Below are 17,395 nucleotides of genomic sequence, written 5' to 3'. Positions count from 1 at the left end.
TAACTCTGAGGTCATTTATCAGTATTTTCAACTCCTCTGAACAAGTTCTGGAGAGGTTTTCCACTTCAGAGATAATTGCATTCACTCATATAGGTTGTCATGCTGGTGCTATAAATGCATAAGATCTACCAAGAGTAGCACCCACTACAGCACTTCTTAGGGTTTTTGATTCAGTTTTGTTAGCACCATCTAACAAATTGTTAGCCAGGAAATTGCTAATATCAACAGAAGAACACCAGTCTGTGCTGTAAAATATGGAGAATAATGTGCTGCTGGTGGATGGTGCCATATTTAAAGGTTGTAAGTTGTGATAGGAATATATTAGAGTAAAATTCAGATAGTTTTCCACTTCAGGCTTGGTGTACTCCAGATGTTTCAAGGCACGCAAAAACTGCTTACGGGGTTCCTGACACTCAGGCTTTGGTTCTGTTGCACTCTTCTATAGTTTTTTACACGTGCTTAAACATGGGAATGGAAGATAATACAAACTAAACCTTCAATGTAGGAATTTATTTTAGCTATCAACAAAGTTCTTCCGTCTTCCTCCTGGAAGTAAAATTGACTTCATCCTCTGTTCTGTAGGAGGGGTGTCAGAATTCATAGTCTGACTCATCAGGTCCTTTGCTTTCTTGTTAGTGTGCATTGATTGCCCTACAAGATGTCTCTAAAGCATTTGAGTTTTAAATCATTTGTATGTCCTTGTGCTGTGAAAAAGACATTGTTACCTCATTTGTTTAGACAGAGCACACACAAGTTTTTGTATGTGTGGGAGGAGGAAAGAGAAGCTCTTTTTTGTGGTTAAGTAAAAATACCCAATTGTAGGGGAGGATAAAAATTATTTCTAGAGAACTGCAAATGAGTCATGTCATGCTTAATTCAATACTAAAATAAGCTCAGAACATTTCCAAGGCATCAACATTCTATAACTTTTTGAAAGTAATAGGCAGGAGGTACACTCTTCTTATAAAATAAACATAGAATCATAGAAAGATTTAGAACCTCTGAATGGCATTTAGTGTGACCTCCCAAAAAGAGCGTCCGCATCAGTTCAGTACTTTGTATACAGTATTTTTCATAAGGTATATTTTTACATGTAATATCGACTAATGGAGTTCTATTTAAGACTATTTAAAGAAGGATAATTACGTATTTTTTTTTAAATAAGTTAAATACTGCAGAAAGCATCCAAAACGAGAGTGTGTGTGGGCTAGATAAACCTCTATCAGAAATTATTTTAGGTGTAGTTGATTTGTGTTAGGAATGGTTTAGGCACCCCTAGGCATCCCTTCCAGGAATGCTTCTCTGTTAATAGCCATTGACCATTTACTAATCCTTTGTACTATGCTCCTTAAGATTACACAAAATAAAGACAGATTTGAAGAGAGGAATTTAGAGTGGGCTGAATTGAAATCTGCAGCTCTTTTTGTGTGTCAGAGTAATGAGGTAATGATGCATGCAACTGATGTGCCTTATCCCCTTGTCTTTCTTGTTGTTTGTTCTCTTTTGTTCATTTGTTTTACAGCTTAACAAATTTGAAATGAAAAGTCGATTAAGTCGATTTATAGCTGAAGACCCTCTGGATCTGCTTCTGCCAAGGGAAGAAGCCATCAGGCTAAGCACAGAAGCCTTCCGGTTTTGGGCTGTGGCTGCTGGTTATGGACAGGCCTGTGATCTCTACAGGTACAGCCCAAAGCTGGAGAAATGGGGGTGGAGAGCAGAACAGAGAAAATGGACATCCTGTTCCACAGGGGCAAATAGAGGGTTCTCTAGGCTCAGTCTCTGTTTCCTTCAGGGTGTCTTATCTCACTTTCTCTGGCCTCCTGCAGTAAAACTCACGGTTTATAAAGGTATTTGTGATGAGAATTGTCCTTTTCTGGTTGGTTTAAGCACTGGTATTTTGTAGTTTCTCTTCTATGCTATGGGAGACCACTGTAACTTTTTAGGGCTGCATCCTTTTCCCCTTGAAGGCATGAATAATCTGTGCTTGTGTGACATCAAGACACACAATTTGCAGCACACCTAGGATTGAATCTGATTGATCTAAGGCAGTCTGTGGCAGCAGTCATCAGCATGCATGCTGAGTGAAGCAGAGTGATGCAGACAAACTGCACAATTGACTTCAGTTCAGTACAAGTTCTTGTGCTTGACCGCCAAGGTCTGCACTGGGATGGGTCTGACCTAGCTCAAGTGTTGAATCTTCTTTTTGTAATTGCACTGAATTGGAAGCAGAGATATGGCTTTGGAGTTGGAAACAGAGAGGTGGCTGTGGAGTTGCTCTGAAGAGGAGTAAAAGGAAGGCCAGAATTGAGTTTCAGAAGGGAGATTCTCATCCACAATAGCATTTTGTGTTCTCCAGCACGATCAGGTATATTAGTTAAAAAGAGTAAAAACTGTATATAGTATTTTAGCTCTGTAAATAATGTTGAGGAAAGAAACAGTGAAAGATTCCTTAAAACTGTAAGATTATAACTGTGAATACTGTGGATGAGAACTTGAGAACTATTCCCTTGCAAGAATAGTTTTTCCAAGAGATAATCAGAGTGCTTAGAGACAGAGTATTCATTAGGTCCCATTCACATGAATTTGGAATGGCAATATTCTTCCTTTGTCATCTTTTTTCCATGTCTGTTTATTTTCATTATTTTGGTGGCGGTGATGATTCTCATAATCTCATTTTAGCAATCTTTATAAATATGTGATGGGAGAGTGTAAAAGAGATAGAGCCAGGTTCTTCCAGTGGTATGAAGTGAAAGTACAAGAAGCAATGGCCACAAATGGAAATACAGGAAACTTCACTGAAGTGTAAGAAAAATTTTTTTACTGTAAAGGCAATCAAAGACTGGAGCATGTTGCAGAGCAAGATCGTGGACCCTCCATCCTTGAAAATATTCAAAATACAACTGGACATATCCCTGGGCAATCTTGCTCTAGCTGAGCTGACTTGAACAGGGAGTTGAAGTACAGATCATCTCCAGAGACCCTTTCTAACCTCATCTGTTCTATGATTCATACTACAGTGATCTCTACCCTGTGCTGGTGAGGATACTGCAGTCCCTGCCTGAGTTGCTCAGCACTTGCGCTGGTAGGAGCCCTATGGTTGAGCTGTCTGTCCAGCGAGCTGCGGCAGTAGTTACTCTGTTGATACATGTGACACAAACAGCAGGCTACACGGCAGAGCTGCAGGCCAAGCTGAGCAGGTAGGCTCTCTCTGCCAGTTCTGTGCATCTGAGTAGTTCCCTTTCTTTGGTTTGGAGACCTCGCAATCACCTTTTCCCCCCTGTCATTTGCAATGGTTTCCTGTCCCACCATATCCTTGCATGGTGGGGTAATATCCTCTTGTATTCCCTCTGACACGAGGTCAGAAGCAGTATCTAGTCTGATAGCTGTATGCCTGCTGGCCTGGTAAGAGGCAGGAGTCAAAATCTGTACTCAGCTATGGGGCAGATGGGCGATGTTAGCCAAATGCCCTGCTGAAAGGAAATAGAAGGCTCCTTTGACCTTCCTTTTGAGGTAAAGAAAATAACCTCCCTGAGATTTGGAGGAAAGAACCTCTCTGCGGAGACCCAGAGGGGTCAGGATTAAGAGGTGGTTGGTTTTGATAGACATCAAAGCAGCAGGATTTGCTGAAGACACAGGTACTTTTTCTGGTGGAAAGGAAGAAACTCTTCAACTAAAGCTGAGTACTGAGATAGTGTGTGGTAAAGCTAGAGCACAGCTCAGGGGCATAGAAGTGCAGGAGAAGAAACTTCAGCTTTTATAAGTAGATCCTGCATTTTTCCTTTCTGCCGAAATTGATTTGATCTGGTCTTTGGGAATACGCAAAGACTTTTTTCCCCTAATCACTGTTGTTGAATATGGCCTTCCAAACTACATGGAATTGGTAATCTTTCTATTAAAAATGATGACAGTTGTTTCTGAGATGTATTTGCTATCCTGTGTCATTCTTCCATTGTGTTTCAGTAATAGCTCAGAAGACAGCGTACAGATTCCACCTCCTCCAGTAGCATGGAATCAAGTGTCAGGCTTACAGCCCTTCCTTGAGACAAGTCTGAAAAAAATCCTTCAGGAGATATCCCATACAGAAACTTGGCAAACTCTCCAGCCTCTGACCACAGCTTGTGTGATCTACTTGGGAGTTTATTATAGTGCTTGCAGCCAACAGGTAAGGCCTGAAAATACAGGTTGTCTTCCCATCTCACCAGCATCAGGTTGTGTGTTACCTAAAATACCTGAACTTAGAGACAGTGCTGAAAGAGACAGAACTGTCTCTCTAGCTGAGAACTAGATTTTGTTTACCACAGCTCATATCTAGGCTGTGTGACATTCAGGGTCACATAAGTCTGCTACTCCTATACATTAGGAGTGCCAAATATCCTTTCTTCTATTGAGATCAGAGTCTCAATCAAGGTATGTGGTAGTGCAGTGATTATTCTGATTTACTGTGGAGATCCAAAGCGTGAAGCAAACATGACCTAATTTAGCGTGGCGGTCCTTTCTTATAGTGGGATAAATCAAGCCAGGCATTTTTGCATTTGCTTTAGTCTGAGAGTTTACATGTGCACACCTACCTGCACTCATCTGGTTGGAAGGTTGAACATTAGGGTCATACCATATGAACTTTGGATAGGGAACAATAAAAATAAATTTATTTGTTGCCCCACTGACATTCAAGGTCAAATTCTGTACAGTTACAGCTGTAGTATGTGACCATCTTTTAAAGTGAATTTTCTGAAGGTGACACATCAGTGTGACGCTGTTGAAGAATAATGTCTTCTGCTTTAGCTACCCTGAAGATCCATGATCTAAAAATAAACACAATTTTCCTCTCTACTGCCCAACTGACATGCCTGAGTTCTAACCTGGGAGAGCTTCCTTCAGGGTGCGGGGGTAATTTAGTGGCTGTAGTTATTCACACTTGTGCAAATCCTCTGAAACTTGACAAAAGCAACTGAGTTTATTAGTTGTGGCTGGGGTAGAAACTGCCTGTATCTCTCAAAGATGTCTTCAGTGCCCCAAAGGTTGGCAGTACCCTTCACATGCTATCATTATGTCCTGGCATTAGAGAACCAGGACAACCAAGAGGTTAATACTCCTTTGTAACCTTTACAGATATCCCAAGAGAGTGGCTGACAGAACAATTTCTTAAGTCCTTGAACTATAATGTGCTGGGTTTTTTAATTTTCACATAAAGGAAGTTTAATCATCTACCTGTGGTTAGTTGATTAAAAAATAAAATTGCATGTGGCACCTTTAAATAGATTAGTGCAAAAAAAAAAAATCGACTTGTATAGTAACCAAATAGTGTGTACTGGGACCTTCTTGGAATATTTTTGTTAAACTACTAAGAACTAAGGTTAACATCTTCACAGAGGTTTTACTGATTTCTGAAGGGGGATTTCACTTGGGGGAAAATTGGATTTTATGTAATGGAAATTAATATTTCTGTATCACAAAGCAGCATTCTAATGAAGGAAAAGAGCATTAAAATTTGCCAGTGTGTTCCTTCAACCTGGAATATTGCTTACTAGGGTCAGAATGGGTAGGTCAATCATGCTTTTTGCAGTTGAATATTTTTTTTAAATTTTTTTTGGAGACCCTTGTGTGCCACTCTAATTTCTCCAGGTAGTTCTGATCACCTTTGTGTCATCTTCAATTTAAATAGAAAGATGTAGATGGTATGAGGAGGGGGATTTAGCCAAGTTTTCTTTTAGGGAATCTTGATCCCATGGATCCCATACCTTGCTTCCAGTCAATTAAGAATCTCTGAGATGCATTTTAATACTTGAGTGTGAAAATACCTTGAGGTGCCAGCTCTCAGCTTCCACACTACGAGCGTGAGGCCAGCTCTAACCTAGAGCAGTACCACTGTGTAGGTGATGTGGTCTGGCCAAAAAAGAATAAACACAGAGAAAGCAATTAAACAAATCTATCTTTTTGTCCTCGCTGGGAGACACTCGTCATTCACCATCTTTTCCTATGTTTCTCCATGTCTTCTGCAGCCATCAGTCAATCCAATTGACTACTTAGAGGAACTGGAGCGTTTGACATCTCAGGTGCTGCAACCCCTTCTCAGCCAGCCAACCATACAGAGCATGTGGGACTTGCTCAGGTAAAACCATTTCACTGCTAAGATGCTGTTGCCAGAAGCTAAGGGAGCCTCATTTCTATACTGTATTGTGTGACAATTCTCCCCCCTCCCATTTCTTTTCCCTGTACCTATGTGCCCCAGATGTGTGAATTAGAGTGCAACAGGGCTCTACACACTGCTTTGTCTTCTTTCCCCTCACAGAAAAAGCATGATGGCCACAGAGGCTCTTCAGTTCCTCTTTTTCTACCTCAGAGATGCTGCTGCGTCTCTGTTTTACCATGTAGCTGTGTTTTTCGTATCCATTTCAGATTATTTTAGTCACTCTTGGCTTTGATTCTGCTTTGGTTTCACTGCTTTTTTTTAAAAAAAAAGTAACATTAGTTGAGTCCCTTTTATGTGAGGAGGGGGGGTGTGTGTGTACATGTACCATTCATGTGCTCTGTGTGATGCTATATATATATAAAATATTTTTACTAGATTCACATCTTCGATCTCCCGCAGAGCTTCACTAAGGCTTTGAAAGCCCCTGTGGAAAAGTGAAAAGCCACATACCGGGATAACATAAGCTCTGATTCTGGGAACAGTTAAGCACTGCAGATATTCTGTCTTTCTGCTGTAGAGGGAGCCTCCTTACTAGGCTGTGATCCATCCTCTGGGCAGGAGAGTGGGAACCTAAAAGGCCTAGTAATCAGGGAGAAATCTGTCTGCTTCTGAGAACATCTGATATAAGGGACACTTGAAATTTTTGGGTTTAAGTGGTATTTGAATGGTCACCAAACAGTTTGGCCCATGTTCTTTCATGACTGGAACCGATGTCTGAAGCTCTTGGCACCAAAGCTTCCAACGTGAGCACTTATTCGACCCTTTTCTGCCTGTCCTTGAGGTCTGAAAACAGTAGGTTAGGTCAGACTATAAAAACCCATCAGCAAGAATTCTCCTAGGCTGTTCTTAACATTGGCTGGTGGAAATGAAGAGTCAGATAATCTCTGCCTGAATATTTTTACAATTTTGTCTACATTTTCTGGGCAGATTAGGGCCAGGAGTTCAAGGTACTCCATGAGCTCCAGATGTATTCATGCATCTCCGACATGTAATGCCAGTGGTAGAAAGAGCTATGCATTTAAGCAAACCGTTTTCTGTCACAGAGTAACAATATGGATCTTCGACAGGGTTTTTCCTATTGCCCCATTACCACTGAGCAACATGCTTATGGTTGCTCTTCCTTGTGGCGGTCTTGCCTGTACGGACATGGCGTATCCAGTGTGGGCCCCACAAGCACTGCTGGTATTGAAAGTTCTAGTTTTGCCTGCAGAGAACACACGCACACCAAGAGTGGTTTGCATGGTCATGTTTGCGTACATTAAAGCTAGTTTTTTTCTGAAAAGATTCTAAAAATATGCATTTCATGAGCACATAAAGGGCAGCATTTTTGCCATGTCAATTTTAGGTATAATCAGGCTTTTTGGCTTTGCCTACAAGTTTATTACTGTAACGTCTTGAGTGGGTGGGCAGCTTTATTAGCCTGGTTTGCGTATGTATGTGGGGAAATGTGTGATTTTTTTTTTTCAATCGAAGGTCCAGTGTTTCCAAATGCTTGACATCAGAGATGCGCCACTGCATTAGTATTTCTGCTTGTCGTGACCAATTTAGCTGAAGATAAGAATTTGTGATAGCTCACTGGCATTAGCTTGTATGGCACTGGACTAACCGTGATACTATTTTTTTTCTTGCACAGTCTTCAGGGCTTCTGTTTTACTGTAATGTGTGGTACATTTGAGGTAGAAAGTAACATTCCTTACAAGATAACTCCTCAGCAGTATGAATGCTTTTGACCTGACCCCCCTCTCTTTATTTGTTCACACAGGCCGTGTTCTGCTTTGTGCAACCCTCTGTCCTGTTCCCCGGCACCAGAATCCGTCATCAGCATTTCATCTCTGAGTTGCACTGGAGGCAAACCTCCTTTGAGCCTGGTTGGCTCCAAGTCACCTTTCCCCTTCCTTACTGCCCTCCTGTTTCTCATCAATAATATCACTGATATTCACAAGGGCCTGACCAGCAAGGTAAGAAAAGACTTTTTCACTGTAAATTTCACTGTAAATTCTAGGTGAATGATGATATACTTGTGAGGGAGGTTAGTATTTCTATCTTTCCAGCCTTAAAAGAGATGTTAGAAGGACCGTTAAAAACAAATTTCTGTGCATTTTTATTTTAAAACTATTAAAGTATTATAGAGAGAAATACCCTAATTTTCAGAACAGGTGGGATGAGGATCTGAAAAATATCTTGTCTTTGAATTGCAATATCCAGTTGACACCAGGAAGCTGGAATTATAGAACAGGTGGCATTTAAATGATGGAGTTATAAAGAATGTTGAGAAAAATTGAGTAACTGTCATTTGGCTAAGCAGAATAAGTAGCTTGAATGTCAGTGGAGGAAAGGCATGGTTGAAGCATGGGATAATATTAAATAAGAGAATGACTGCTACAGTGACTGAAGAGGTTCCTTCCTACTTCAGATTGTCCTGAATTTGTAGAATGAGTGAGTTATGGAAGATCACAGACTCTGAGGAGAAAATGACTGAGCCCTAGAGAGATAGAGTACCTAGCATAAGCTTTCTCAAAGCCTTCCTGTCACCTTGCGTTGAATTAGGTATTTACTAATAGAAATATCTGGCCAGATAAGGGAAAAACATGTTTAAGCCCCTGGCCAGACTTCTGCCTTATGAAGCACTATGCAGGCAGTGACTACTGGCTACCTGTAATGGGGATGGTCATGATGGATGCAGGTGAACCCAGAGACAGAAAAGCAGATATTTATCAGGCTGTTTTTAAATACCCCTTTTGGAGTAGCCAACAGGAATTCTCATATAAGGAGGTAGGAGGTAAGCCTTGGAGAGAGGGCTATGTTTTACTTTCCTTCAAGCACAAACTGTCTTATTTGTACCCCTGCTTGTGATTCCTTTACAGTACAGCTCTGTGCTGGGCTTCAGAGGCTTGAAGGATTATCTGCATCAAAGCTGGCAGACTGGACCTCCCTCTGTGACTCCCTCATCTGCATGGATCCTACGCCATGAGTATCATCTGCAGTACTTTGTGTTAGCATTGGCTCAGAAAATGGTATTGTTATTAGTCCTTTCATTTCTTTCACCCAAGGAATTGACTTTGCTAGCAACCAGTCTTCACATCCGTGTTCTTTCTTGTGTCTGACTTAGGTCTGGTGACTCTTCAGCTGACTTTTATGCCCCATTAGCAAATAACATCTTTACAGTTACTGATGTGGGGATTTAGTCCCAAAATACTTTATATGGCAAAATATATTTTTGCATGTCTTAGGGATAGAATAAGAACAAAGTTTTCAACTGTGCTGCTAAAAAAATGTCTGACTCCCTAAGGCAGTTAGGGGAAGGAGAAAGATCTCTTGGTATGAATGCTGACAGCTCTTGCAGTCTGCCTCAGTCTTTTACTTTCCAGCAAGATTTGTGTCTTGTTTGACCCTCCTGTCCTCATTGATTGTCTTTGTTGACAAATGATATAGTGCTTTTATGTGTTGTTTTGTTTCCTGTACAGGCAGGCGCTTGTCCGAATTACACCCAGCATGCCTCACTCCATCACTGTGTTGCCATGGCATTGCTAAGCCGTCTGTTGCCAGGGAGCGAGCATCTGGCTCACAAGGTCCTACTGGATCTTGCCTTTAATCCAGAGTTTCTTCCGTAAGCTTTGCATTTTTTCCTTTCTGTAGGCTGGTACATGGGAAAACTTGGGGAAAATGGAAAAAAACACATTGGCACTGTAATTTTGTCATAATTTCTGGCCTTTAACAGGGCCTGTATTTGAATTGTGGTTATTCTCCAGGCACTGAGCCTTCTAATCAGACAAGCACCGTGGTTGCATATTTCTCTCTAATGTACCAATGCTGAGAAATGTGCCTGGTTTCTTTTGATTTCCTCTGTGAAAAGGCTTGTGTGATTCCTGATAGAACTGATTTTCATTAAGGCCCGGCATCTGCCATCCTGAGAGTAGCGATTCTAGAAAATAAATGGGAATTTGACATAGCCTGAAAAACTTAATGAAGTTTATGAGTGGGTTTGTATGTTTGTGTGGTGGTGTTTTAGTTTTTTGTTTGGTCAGCAAAATGGTCAGTGTTTGGTCTGAGATCATGGCATATGGATTTGACAAACACCCTCCACACACGCAGTTTCTGACAGTCTGTATGGTTCCCCTGACCTTTCCACTGCCAGCTGCAAAGCTACTGTTTTGAGAATTGTCTTACTGATTCATGTAGGCCTTATATGATATGCAGTATTTCATCTCAGCACTCTGACATCTGTGTTAGTAAGTACGCTACCTCTATGGAAAAGGGGTTTCAGCCTCCACACCAGACTGCTGGCATTGTGTGGAGGTTTTTCGTGCCACAGCCTCAGTGTTGCTAACTCCAAAGGTGGTTCTGTGAATTCCCTATAAATACCAAGATAGCTGGTGCTTTATGGGCACTCTATATTAGAGTACCTGAATGCTGTAGAAAGTGTTGCCAGTGCTGTGCATATGCTACTCTTCCTGTTCCAGGAAGGTTGTAGAGATGAATTTATGTGCTGTTTTATTTGTTTGGTGTTTTAGGGGGGCTTTTTGCTTGTTTGTTTCTTAAACTGTTGTTTGTCTTTGTCTTATAGTGAAGGGAAAGCCGGAGGGCCAGAAGCAGCTGACTTCTCTGATATTCTGCATCTGGGTACCAGTGCAAAACTGGCACAGCCTGGCTCTGCGACAGCGGTTTTTTCAAAGGTTACTCGTGGTGCCCTGCTGAGAGAATCGTATCAGAATCTGCCTTCCATTCGTTCCTGTTACCTTTCTCATTTTGTCCACTTGCAGCCCACTCTTATGCATTCCCAAGCGTCCTACCAAGGGCGGAATTACCTCATCCAGTCAATGCTGCTTCCTGAGGTCAAAGGGCCCATCCTGCCTTCAGACTGGCCGTTCTTTCCACTTATCAGCCTCTACAACAAAGTGACTAATGCAGAGACACATGGGGCTGTACTGAACTCTCTCCCACTTGATCTTGTCAACACTGTGACCTGGAACTTGCAGTGGGTCTTACTGCTGGAAACCTGGCGTGCTAAAACCCTTCAGAGCATCCCTACTGCTGCCAAACTTGCACGGCTTATGTGTGTCTTCCTCACAGGCTGTGACCTCTTTCTAGAAGCACCAATCCACCGCTACACAGCTGGCCTTCTCTCTGTGTATTGCCAACCCAAGGCCCTGGACTCCCTGAACTTGGATGCTCCTCTCCCTGGTTTGGCATCCTTCCACGACCTCTATATAAGTCTCCTGGAGCAGTTTGAAGGTGTCTCCTTTGGAGACCCACTGTTTGGAGTCTTTGTTCTTCTACCTCTACAGAAGCGTTTCAGTGTTCATCTGCGTCTCTCTGTTTTTGGGGAGCACACAAATATCCTGCGGGCCCTTGGAGTGCCGTTACAGCAGGTAATCCTTGCTTATGGTAGTTGCATGTCACTGCATATTTCTGGATTACTGGGATCTTGCCTGTGATTCTCCAGCCTTGATTTGGGCATCCCAGCCCTTCCCCTTCTTCCCCATTCCTCTGTTCGAGTAGAATAATCATGCTTTCTTTGCTTAGAAGCTTTTCATTTTCCTTGAAGGGAGTCCAACTCATGAAAATAGAATAGGAATAGAGAGCAATGTTCTTTTGATTTAAGGCTGTAACAGCAGTATATACATTTTACAGCTTGATTGACTGTAAGTCTAAAGAGCAAAGTCCAGCAGCTGTAGGTGCAGGCCTCTGTCACATAAGCATTTTCAGACACCTTTTGAACTTTATTTTGAAAGCAGATAGTATGTATATGTGGAGGGCAGGAGCTGTGAAATTGCTCAGTCTTCAGTGGAAACTGTCCCACACCCTGCTTGGTCTAATGATTGAGAACCTTCTAATTTATAGGCTGTATATGGAGGGCTCACCGCGTCCCGTGTTTCGCCAGCAATTGCCTTTCCCTTAAATAAATATTTCACACCTTGGTGAGAACCTTTTCCTTGCCCAGTGCATTGACAAATACTAATTTTCCCTATCAACCATGTTTCCACATTTAGTCATACTGGAATTGTGCTCTGCTGGGTAAGTTGGCAAGAAAATTTGGTCTGTCAAGTTCAGGACTATGTCTCTTTTGAATAAGCAGAGCACAAGAGATAGAATTTAGTGGTGCTGTCAAAAGTGCTCTGTCTACTTACTTTGTAACCACTCTTCCTACCTGTGCCAAAAATCAGCTGCAGTGATAGAACCTGTAAAACATCTCTCCATAAAGCTGAAGAGGTCTTGAGAACACTTTGTCAAGGCATGTCACATCAGTCGGTGTGGGCAGTAGCAGCTCTTGCTGCAAATGGGGGTCTTGCCACCAAGGTACATCATGTTATATAGGCAGGCATGTGCAAACAGCTGGGGAACACCCTAGAAATCATGAAGTTCCCCTCACTACTTAGACCCTGACAAAAATTGTAATGTTGCCTCTGTATGGGTTTGTTGCAGTTCCCTGTGCCGCTTGAGCGATACACTTCCCCTCCTGAGGATAACCTGAACCTCCTGCGACTCTACTTCCGAACACTGGTCACTGGTGCGCTGCGTCACACCTGGTGCCCTGTTCTTTATGTGGTGGCTGTGGCTCATGTGAACAGCTTTATTTTCTCCCAAGAAAGTGCAACGCAGGTAGGTAATGGATAGCAGAACTTCAGGGCTGGAATCTTTGGGTTTTGCATCTGCTCTCCTGGGGGTCCAGTGTGGCTCATGGTGAATCACTGACCTTGGGACTTAAAAACAAAGATTGTAAGCAAATGTGTTGAGAGGACTGGTCAGCTGTTCAGTAGACCACATATGAGGCAGCAGCTTTTGTTCATTATACCCTGAAATACTTGCACTGATGGTAGCCAGTCCCACATAAATTTTTGAAGTCAGCAACTATGTGGGCTGTGGTATCGAGGGAAGAATAAAGCAGAAAGGATGAGGGAGCTGCAGGCAGAGAGAGCTCCACCTAGTTGATCCAGGAAAGCCAGTTGATGTAATCTTTTTGGATTTCAGTAGATCTTTTGATGCTGTCTCCCACAGTAAATGAGTCTGGCACACAGCTGGATAAACACATCACGTGGTGGGTGAGCAATTGGCTCATGAGTCGAGCACAGAGGGTAATAGTGAATGGGGTGACATCAGACTGGTGACCTGTCACCAGTGGGGTTCCACAGGACTCCATCTTGGGGCCTGTGCTCTTCAATGTCTTCATAAATGACTTGGGCACAAGACTGGAAGGGATAATAAGCAAGTTTGCAGATGACACAAAACTGGGAGGAGCTGTTGAGTCCCTCGAAGGTAGAGAGGCCCTGCAGAGAGACCTCGACAAATGAGAGGAGTGGGCAATCACCAACCATATGAAGTTCAACAGGGGGAAGTGCTGGATTCTACATCCTGGATGGGGCAACCCTGGATGTATGTACAGACTGGGGAATGAGATGCTGGAAAGCAGTGCTGTGGAAAGGGACCTGGGGTTCGTGGTCAATGGCAAGTTGAATCTGAGTCAGCAGTGCCCTGGCAGCCAGGAGGGCCAACCCTGTTCTGGGGACATCAGGCAAAGCATCGCCAGCCGGTCGAGGGAAGTGGTCATAGCACCAAGCCTCACAGAGTTCAAGAATTGTTTCGATGACACCCTCAGGCACATGGTGTGACTCTTCGGGATAGTCCTGTGCAGGGCTAAGAGTTGGACTTGATGGTCCTTGTAAGTCCCTTCCAACTCAGCATATTCAGTGATTCCGTAAAAGATTTGGCCTCTGCCTGAGCAATCTTAAGGTGTAAAGTACTTTTTCCTTTCCTTTGCTTGAGTAACCAAGCAGAAGCTTTCCCATGGCCTTGGAGCCTCTAGCAATGATTAGTTGTGCTAACAACACTTCACCTCTCATCTGCAGTTCTACCTGAAGGTTGAGAAATCAGCTGAGATTCAGATCAGGGAAAGGAGGAGAGAGGCAGGATCCAAGTGATAGCCATCTCAAGCACTTTCTGCTAGAACAAGCTGCTCATTGTCATAATTAACAAATCACCCTGGAGTGCTGTATGCTCATGGGCAAAATTATTATTGTACTCTATTAAGGAAAGTATGTGTTTTGTTCCCAGGAAACTGATGCTGCTCGGAAAAGCATGCTGCGGAAAACATGGCTGTTGGTGGATGAGGTAGGATCTATAAGATTCAGTTTGTACCCATGGGAATTAAATTTTCTATAAATTTGTGTTTAACTGCCTTGCTAATTTGAGAATGAGAGATTAGCAGCAGGATTTTGGCCTGCAATGTCTATAAATGCTGTTAACCAGTTCTTGTAGTAATTGAACTCAAAACACGGAGCCCATTGAAACCTAGATGAATCTCCTGTACTGTATTTCAATCCTCTTTTCCAGGCAGCATTATATCTGGATAGTTAGAGGTGCTAGAGGAATGATTCTAGCACAGCTATGAATAGACGGCCAGCAGTGATCTGCCTTAATTCGGAGGTTAATGCTTCCCCTGAAAAGAACAGAACTGATGCAAGGTTTCTCCTTTTCTCAAGGAGCTTGCCGAAGTCTATCCTTTTTGTGACAGAATGGGGTCATTTAGCCCTCTGTGGTTAGTGTCGAGGGTAAATTATTAGATCCCACTCAAAACCCCACTTGGGTTTCTGGCAAAAAAGTCCTTGTGAGGGGCTGTTGAGAAGACAGGGGAGTTGTGTTCAGGAGAGGAATTTTCATACAGATCAAAAGTAAATTTTATTGCAAGAAACTTGCCTTTTATAGCTCTTCAATTGATGTAATTAAATACATAGTGCATAATGGAATTGTACTATCTGCAGATTGCTATGTTGTGTTGGAGATGGTGGAAAAGATTAGATTCCTTTCAGACATGTTTAATGGTTACTGTTTCTTTCTTCAGAACTTGAAAAAACACCTGCTGTACTACAGACTGCTGAATGCAGAGAACCCTATGGGATTTGACCTTTATGAGCAGCTCCCTCCCATGAGACTGAAGTACCTGCAGATGGTGACACAGAAAGAAAATAAGGAGAATGCACCAGCGCTAGACTCATAGCAAAACACTTGTGCAAGAAGAGAGCCAAGGTGAAGAGTGGAAGAGCTCAGTTTATACTTCACTGATGAAACTACTTGCAGCTCAGATGGTTTTAGTGTTTACCTGGACATTCTTGGCATCTTTGCCATGCGAAGCACTGGTAGAATGCTCCCAGCTCTGCAGAACAGTGCACAGAATTTGTGTGTGTGGCCTTTCTGTGTTGAATGTTGGAGCATTTTCCTTCATTTTCTTTCGTGTTGTTCTTCTTCCCAGAGAAGGTGAGGATGTGTCTGAAAGGCACTGGACTGTTGGATGAACTGAAGGAAGTGGAAAAGCTATTTCATTCAGTCAGGCTGGAAATGGGGTTTTCAAGATGATGTCTGTCTTCCCTAGATATTTCCCTTGCTTTTTTTGTACCCTGAATTTTGAATGGTCCTTTCCCCACACTATCCCCTGCAAATAGAATGATGATATGACAGGGAAAAAGCTGATCCTGAGAGCTCTTTTTTTCCTTAAATTTAATATATATACAAGCAGTTTTTCCAGGAGAGTGTTCTGTGCATACAGATGTATTGTGTCAGACCTCTAAGAAATATTAATACCTAGTGCAGTGGTACAAACATGAACATCTTCTCTTGACTGTCTTTTGGATAGTCCCTGAACTGTTTTCTTTTTTCCCTTAATTTGGTTTCATGTATAACAAGATCAAAAATAATTTAGAGAAAAAAAAAGTATCTGCTTGTTTAGCTAGAATATGTATTGGTTGCCTTCTGAGGAGAATGCAATTTAAATGTTGAAGTGGAGTTTCTTAGCTCAAATGTAGTTTTATCAATGTTTAATTTGATCCCACTTCTACATCCAAATTCTATATTGCAACCTTAGACACAAGGCTAAAAGGCTCCTCACAAGTGCCACATCAAGTCCAGAATTTACTCTAGGTTTGATCCCCCTGGATGTTTTCTTTATATCCAGTAATTTTTGCAGAACTACAGTCACTCTGGCAGGCTTTTGTTTGGAGAACTTTAACAAGGTTTGTTCATAAAAGTATTTCTGATCTTTTGTTCTTACAAATAAATTCCTCTGGAAGGTGCAGGGTAATGCCTAGTGTGAAGGCCTAAGCTCCTGTTGTTACCTATCAAACAGGCCAAGTTAGCTTCCCTCCGAAGAAACCATGCCTGTATTAACCTTGCTCCAGCCAATGTCCCAAGAGGAGTGTGAAACACTGTTAATAGGCTTGCTTGTAGTTATTGAAATTGTTCAGACAAGAAACAAAGTCCAGATAGCAGCTTTATAGACTCAAAGAATCATTTAGTTTGGAGAAGACCTTTTAAGATCATTGTGTCCAATGATAACAGTATCTTTCTTTCACCTAAAAAGTGAAGTGTTGCTGCCCCCTCAAATGGCTACATAATCACACAGGGCTTAGGGCATTTGTGACTGGGATGCTGTCTTTGTATTGGCAGTTTTCTAAGTGTACCAGTCCCCCTTAAGTTGCCAAAAAATAAACAGTTTCATTTTCCCTCACCTTATTTCAGAAAGGGCAAAACGGGCATTTCCATTCAGTCTTTTTTCTGCTTTTGTCTAGATGGTGAGAGCCCAGCAGTTGTCTTTCAAGAGCAATGGATGGTAAAATTTAAGGACTCCTAGCTGCCCCTTTAAGACCAGCCTTCATCAAGGACTTTGCCTTTTGCTTTTCAGACCTCCAGTTATAAAATCTCTTCCAGTACTTTGTGCGATGCAAAGTTGAGTTTTGTAATGTGTACAGGGTGTAAATAAATATTTTGAGAACTCTGCAGATATTTTTTTAACTGTGAGAGTGCTCTTCTTTATTTAAGTTGTTCTTGAATTTGGAGAGTTCTATTTGCAATTTATCAATATCTTGGGAATGCTACTGCTGTGAGAAAATGCACTAAGCTTTGCAGCTCTGTAAGAAAGCTCCTCAAGCCAAAAATTACATGTCGTGTGATGGGTCAGTAACACAGGGTACCAAATGCTGTGTGTACTTGGGGAAGGTGCAGAGTGGGTATCATGTGATTTGTCACATACCACAGGTGGGAAGACAGTAAAATACTGTCCATAGATGGTATTTGAAATTATGATACAAGTATCAGCAATGGAGGGAAGGAAAAGAAAGGATCTCAAATAGTTCTGCAGGCCACAGTTATGTGCAGAAAATTCTAAGGATGCTGCATATGAGTTTTCAAAACGTTGAATATTACTTGAGGTGGTACAAG

General features: G+C 42.1%; 1 protein-coding gene across 4 annotated transcripts in view; it reads left to right on the top strand.

Annotated features, from left to right (window-relative positions):
* The window catches only part of RPAP1 (RNA polymerase II associated protein 1), a 37,727-nt gene extending 20,770 nt beyond the window's left edge, over nucleotides 1-16,957 (top strand). For 2 of the 4 annotated variants that reach the window (XM_027706585.1, XM_027706600.1), the window contains 11 exons: nucleotides 1,523-1,680; nucleotides 3,018-3,197; nucleotides 3,961-4,162; nucleotides 6,000-6,109; nucleotides 7,953-8,148; nucleotides 9,055-9,204; nucleotides 9,655-9,797; nucleotides 10,755-11,559; nucleotides 12,614-12,790; nucleotides 14,240-14,296; nucleotides 15,027-16,957. In XM_027706585.1, the coding sequence (XP_027562386.1) occupies nucleotides 1,523-1,680; nucleotides 3,018-3,197; nucleotides 3,961-4,162; nucleotides 6,000-6,109; nucleotides 7,953-8,148; nucleotides 9,055-9,204; nucleotides 9,655-9,797; nucleotides 10,755-11,559; nucleotides 12,614-12,790; nucleotides 14,240-14,296; nucleotides 15,027-15,182 (2,334 nt within the window). In that variant the 3' untranslated portion in view covers nucleotides 15,183-16,957. The remainder of the gene's footprint in view (nucleotides 1-1,522; nucleotides 1,681-3,017; nucleotides 3,198-3,960; nucleotides 4,163-5,999; nucleotides 6,110-7,952; nucleotides 8,149-9,054; nucleotides 9,205-9,654; nucleotides 9,798-10,754; nucleotides 11,560-12,613; nucleotides 12,791-14,239; nucleotides 14,297-15,026) is intronic. The other 2 variants (XR_003537720.1, XM_027706595.1) reach the window with 2 other exon arrangements.
* Nucleotides 16,958-17,395: the final 438 nt, after the last annotated feature.

The sequence above is a fragment of the Neopelma chrysocephalum genome, unplaced genomic scaffold, assembly GCF_003984885.1.
Source record: "Neopelma chrysocephalum unplaced genomic scaffold, ASM398488v2 Primary Assembly neopelma1_24, whole genome shotgun sequence".
Lineage (NCBI taxonomy): Eukaryota > Metazoa > Chordata > Aves > Passeriformes > Pipridae > Neopelma > Neopelma chrysocephalum.
The sequence above is the reverse complement of the archived record's forward strand: the minus strand, read 5'-3'. Positions and strand labels throughout refer to the sequence as shown.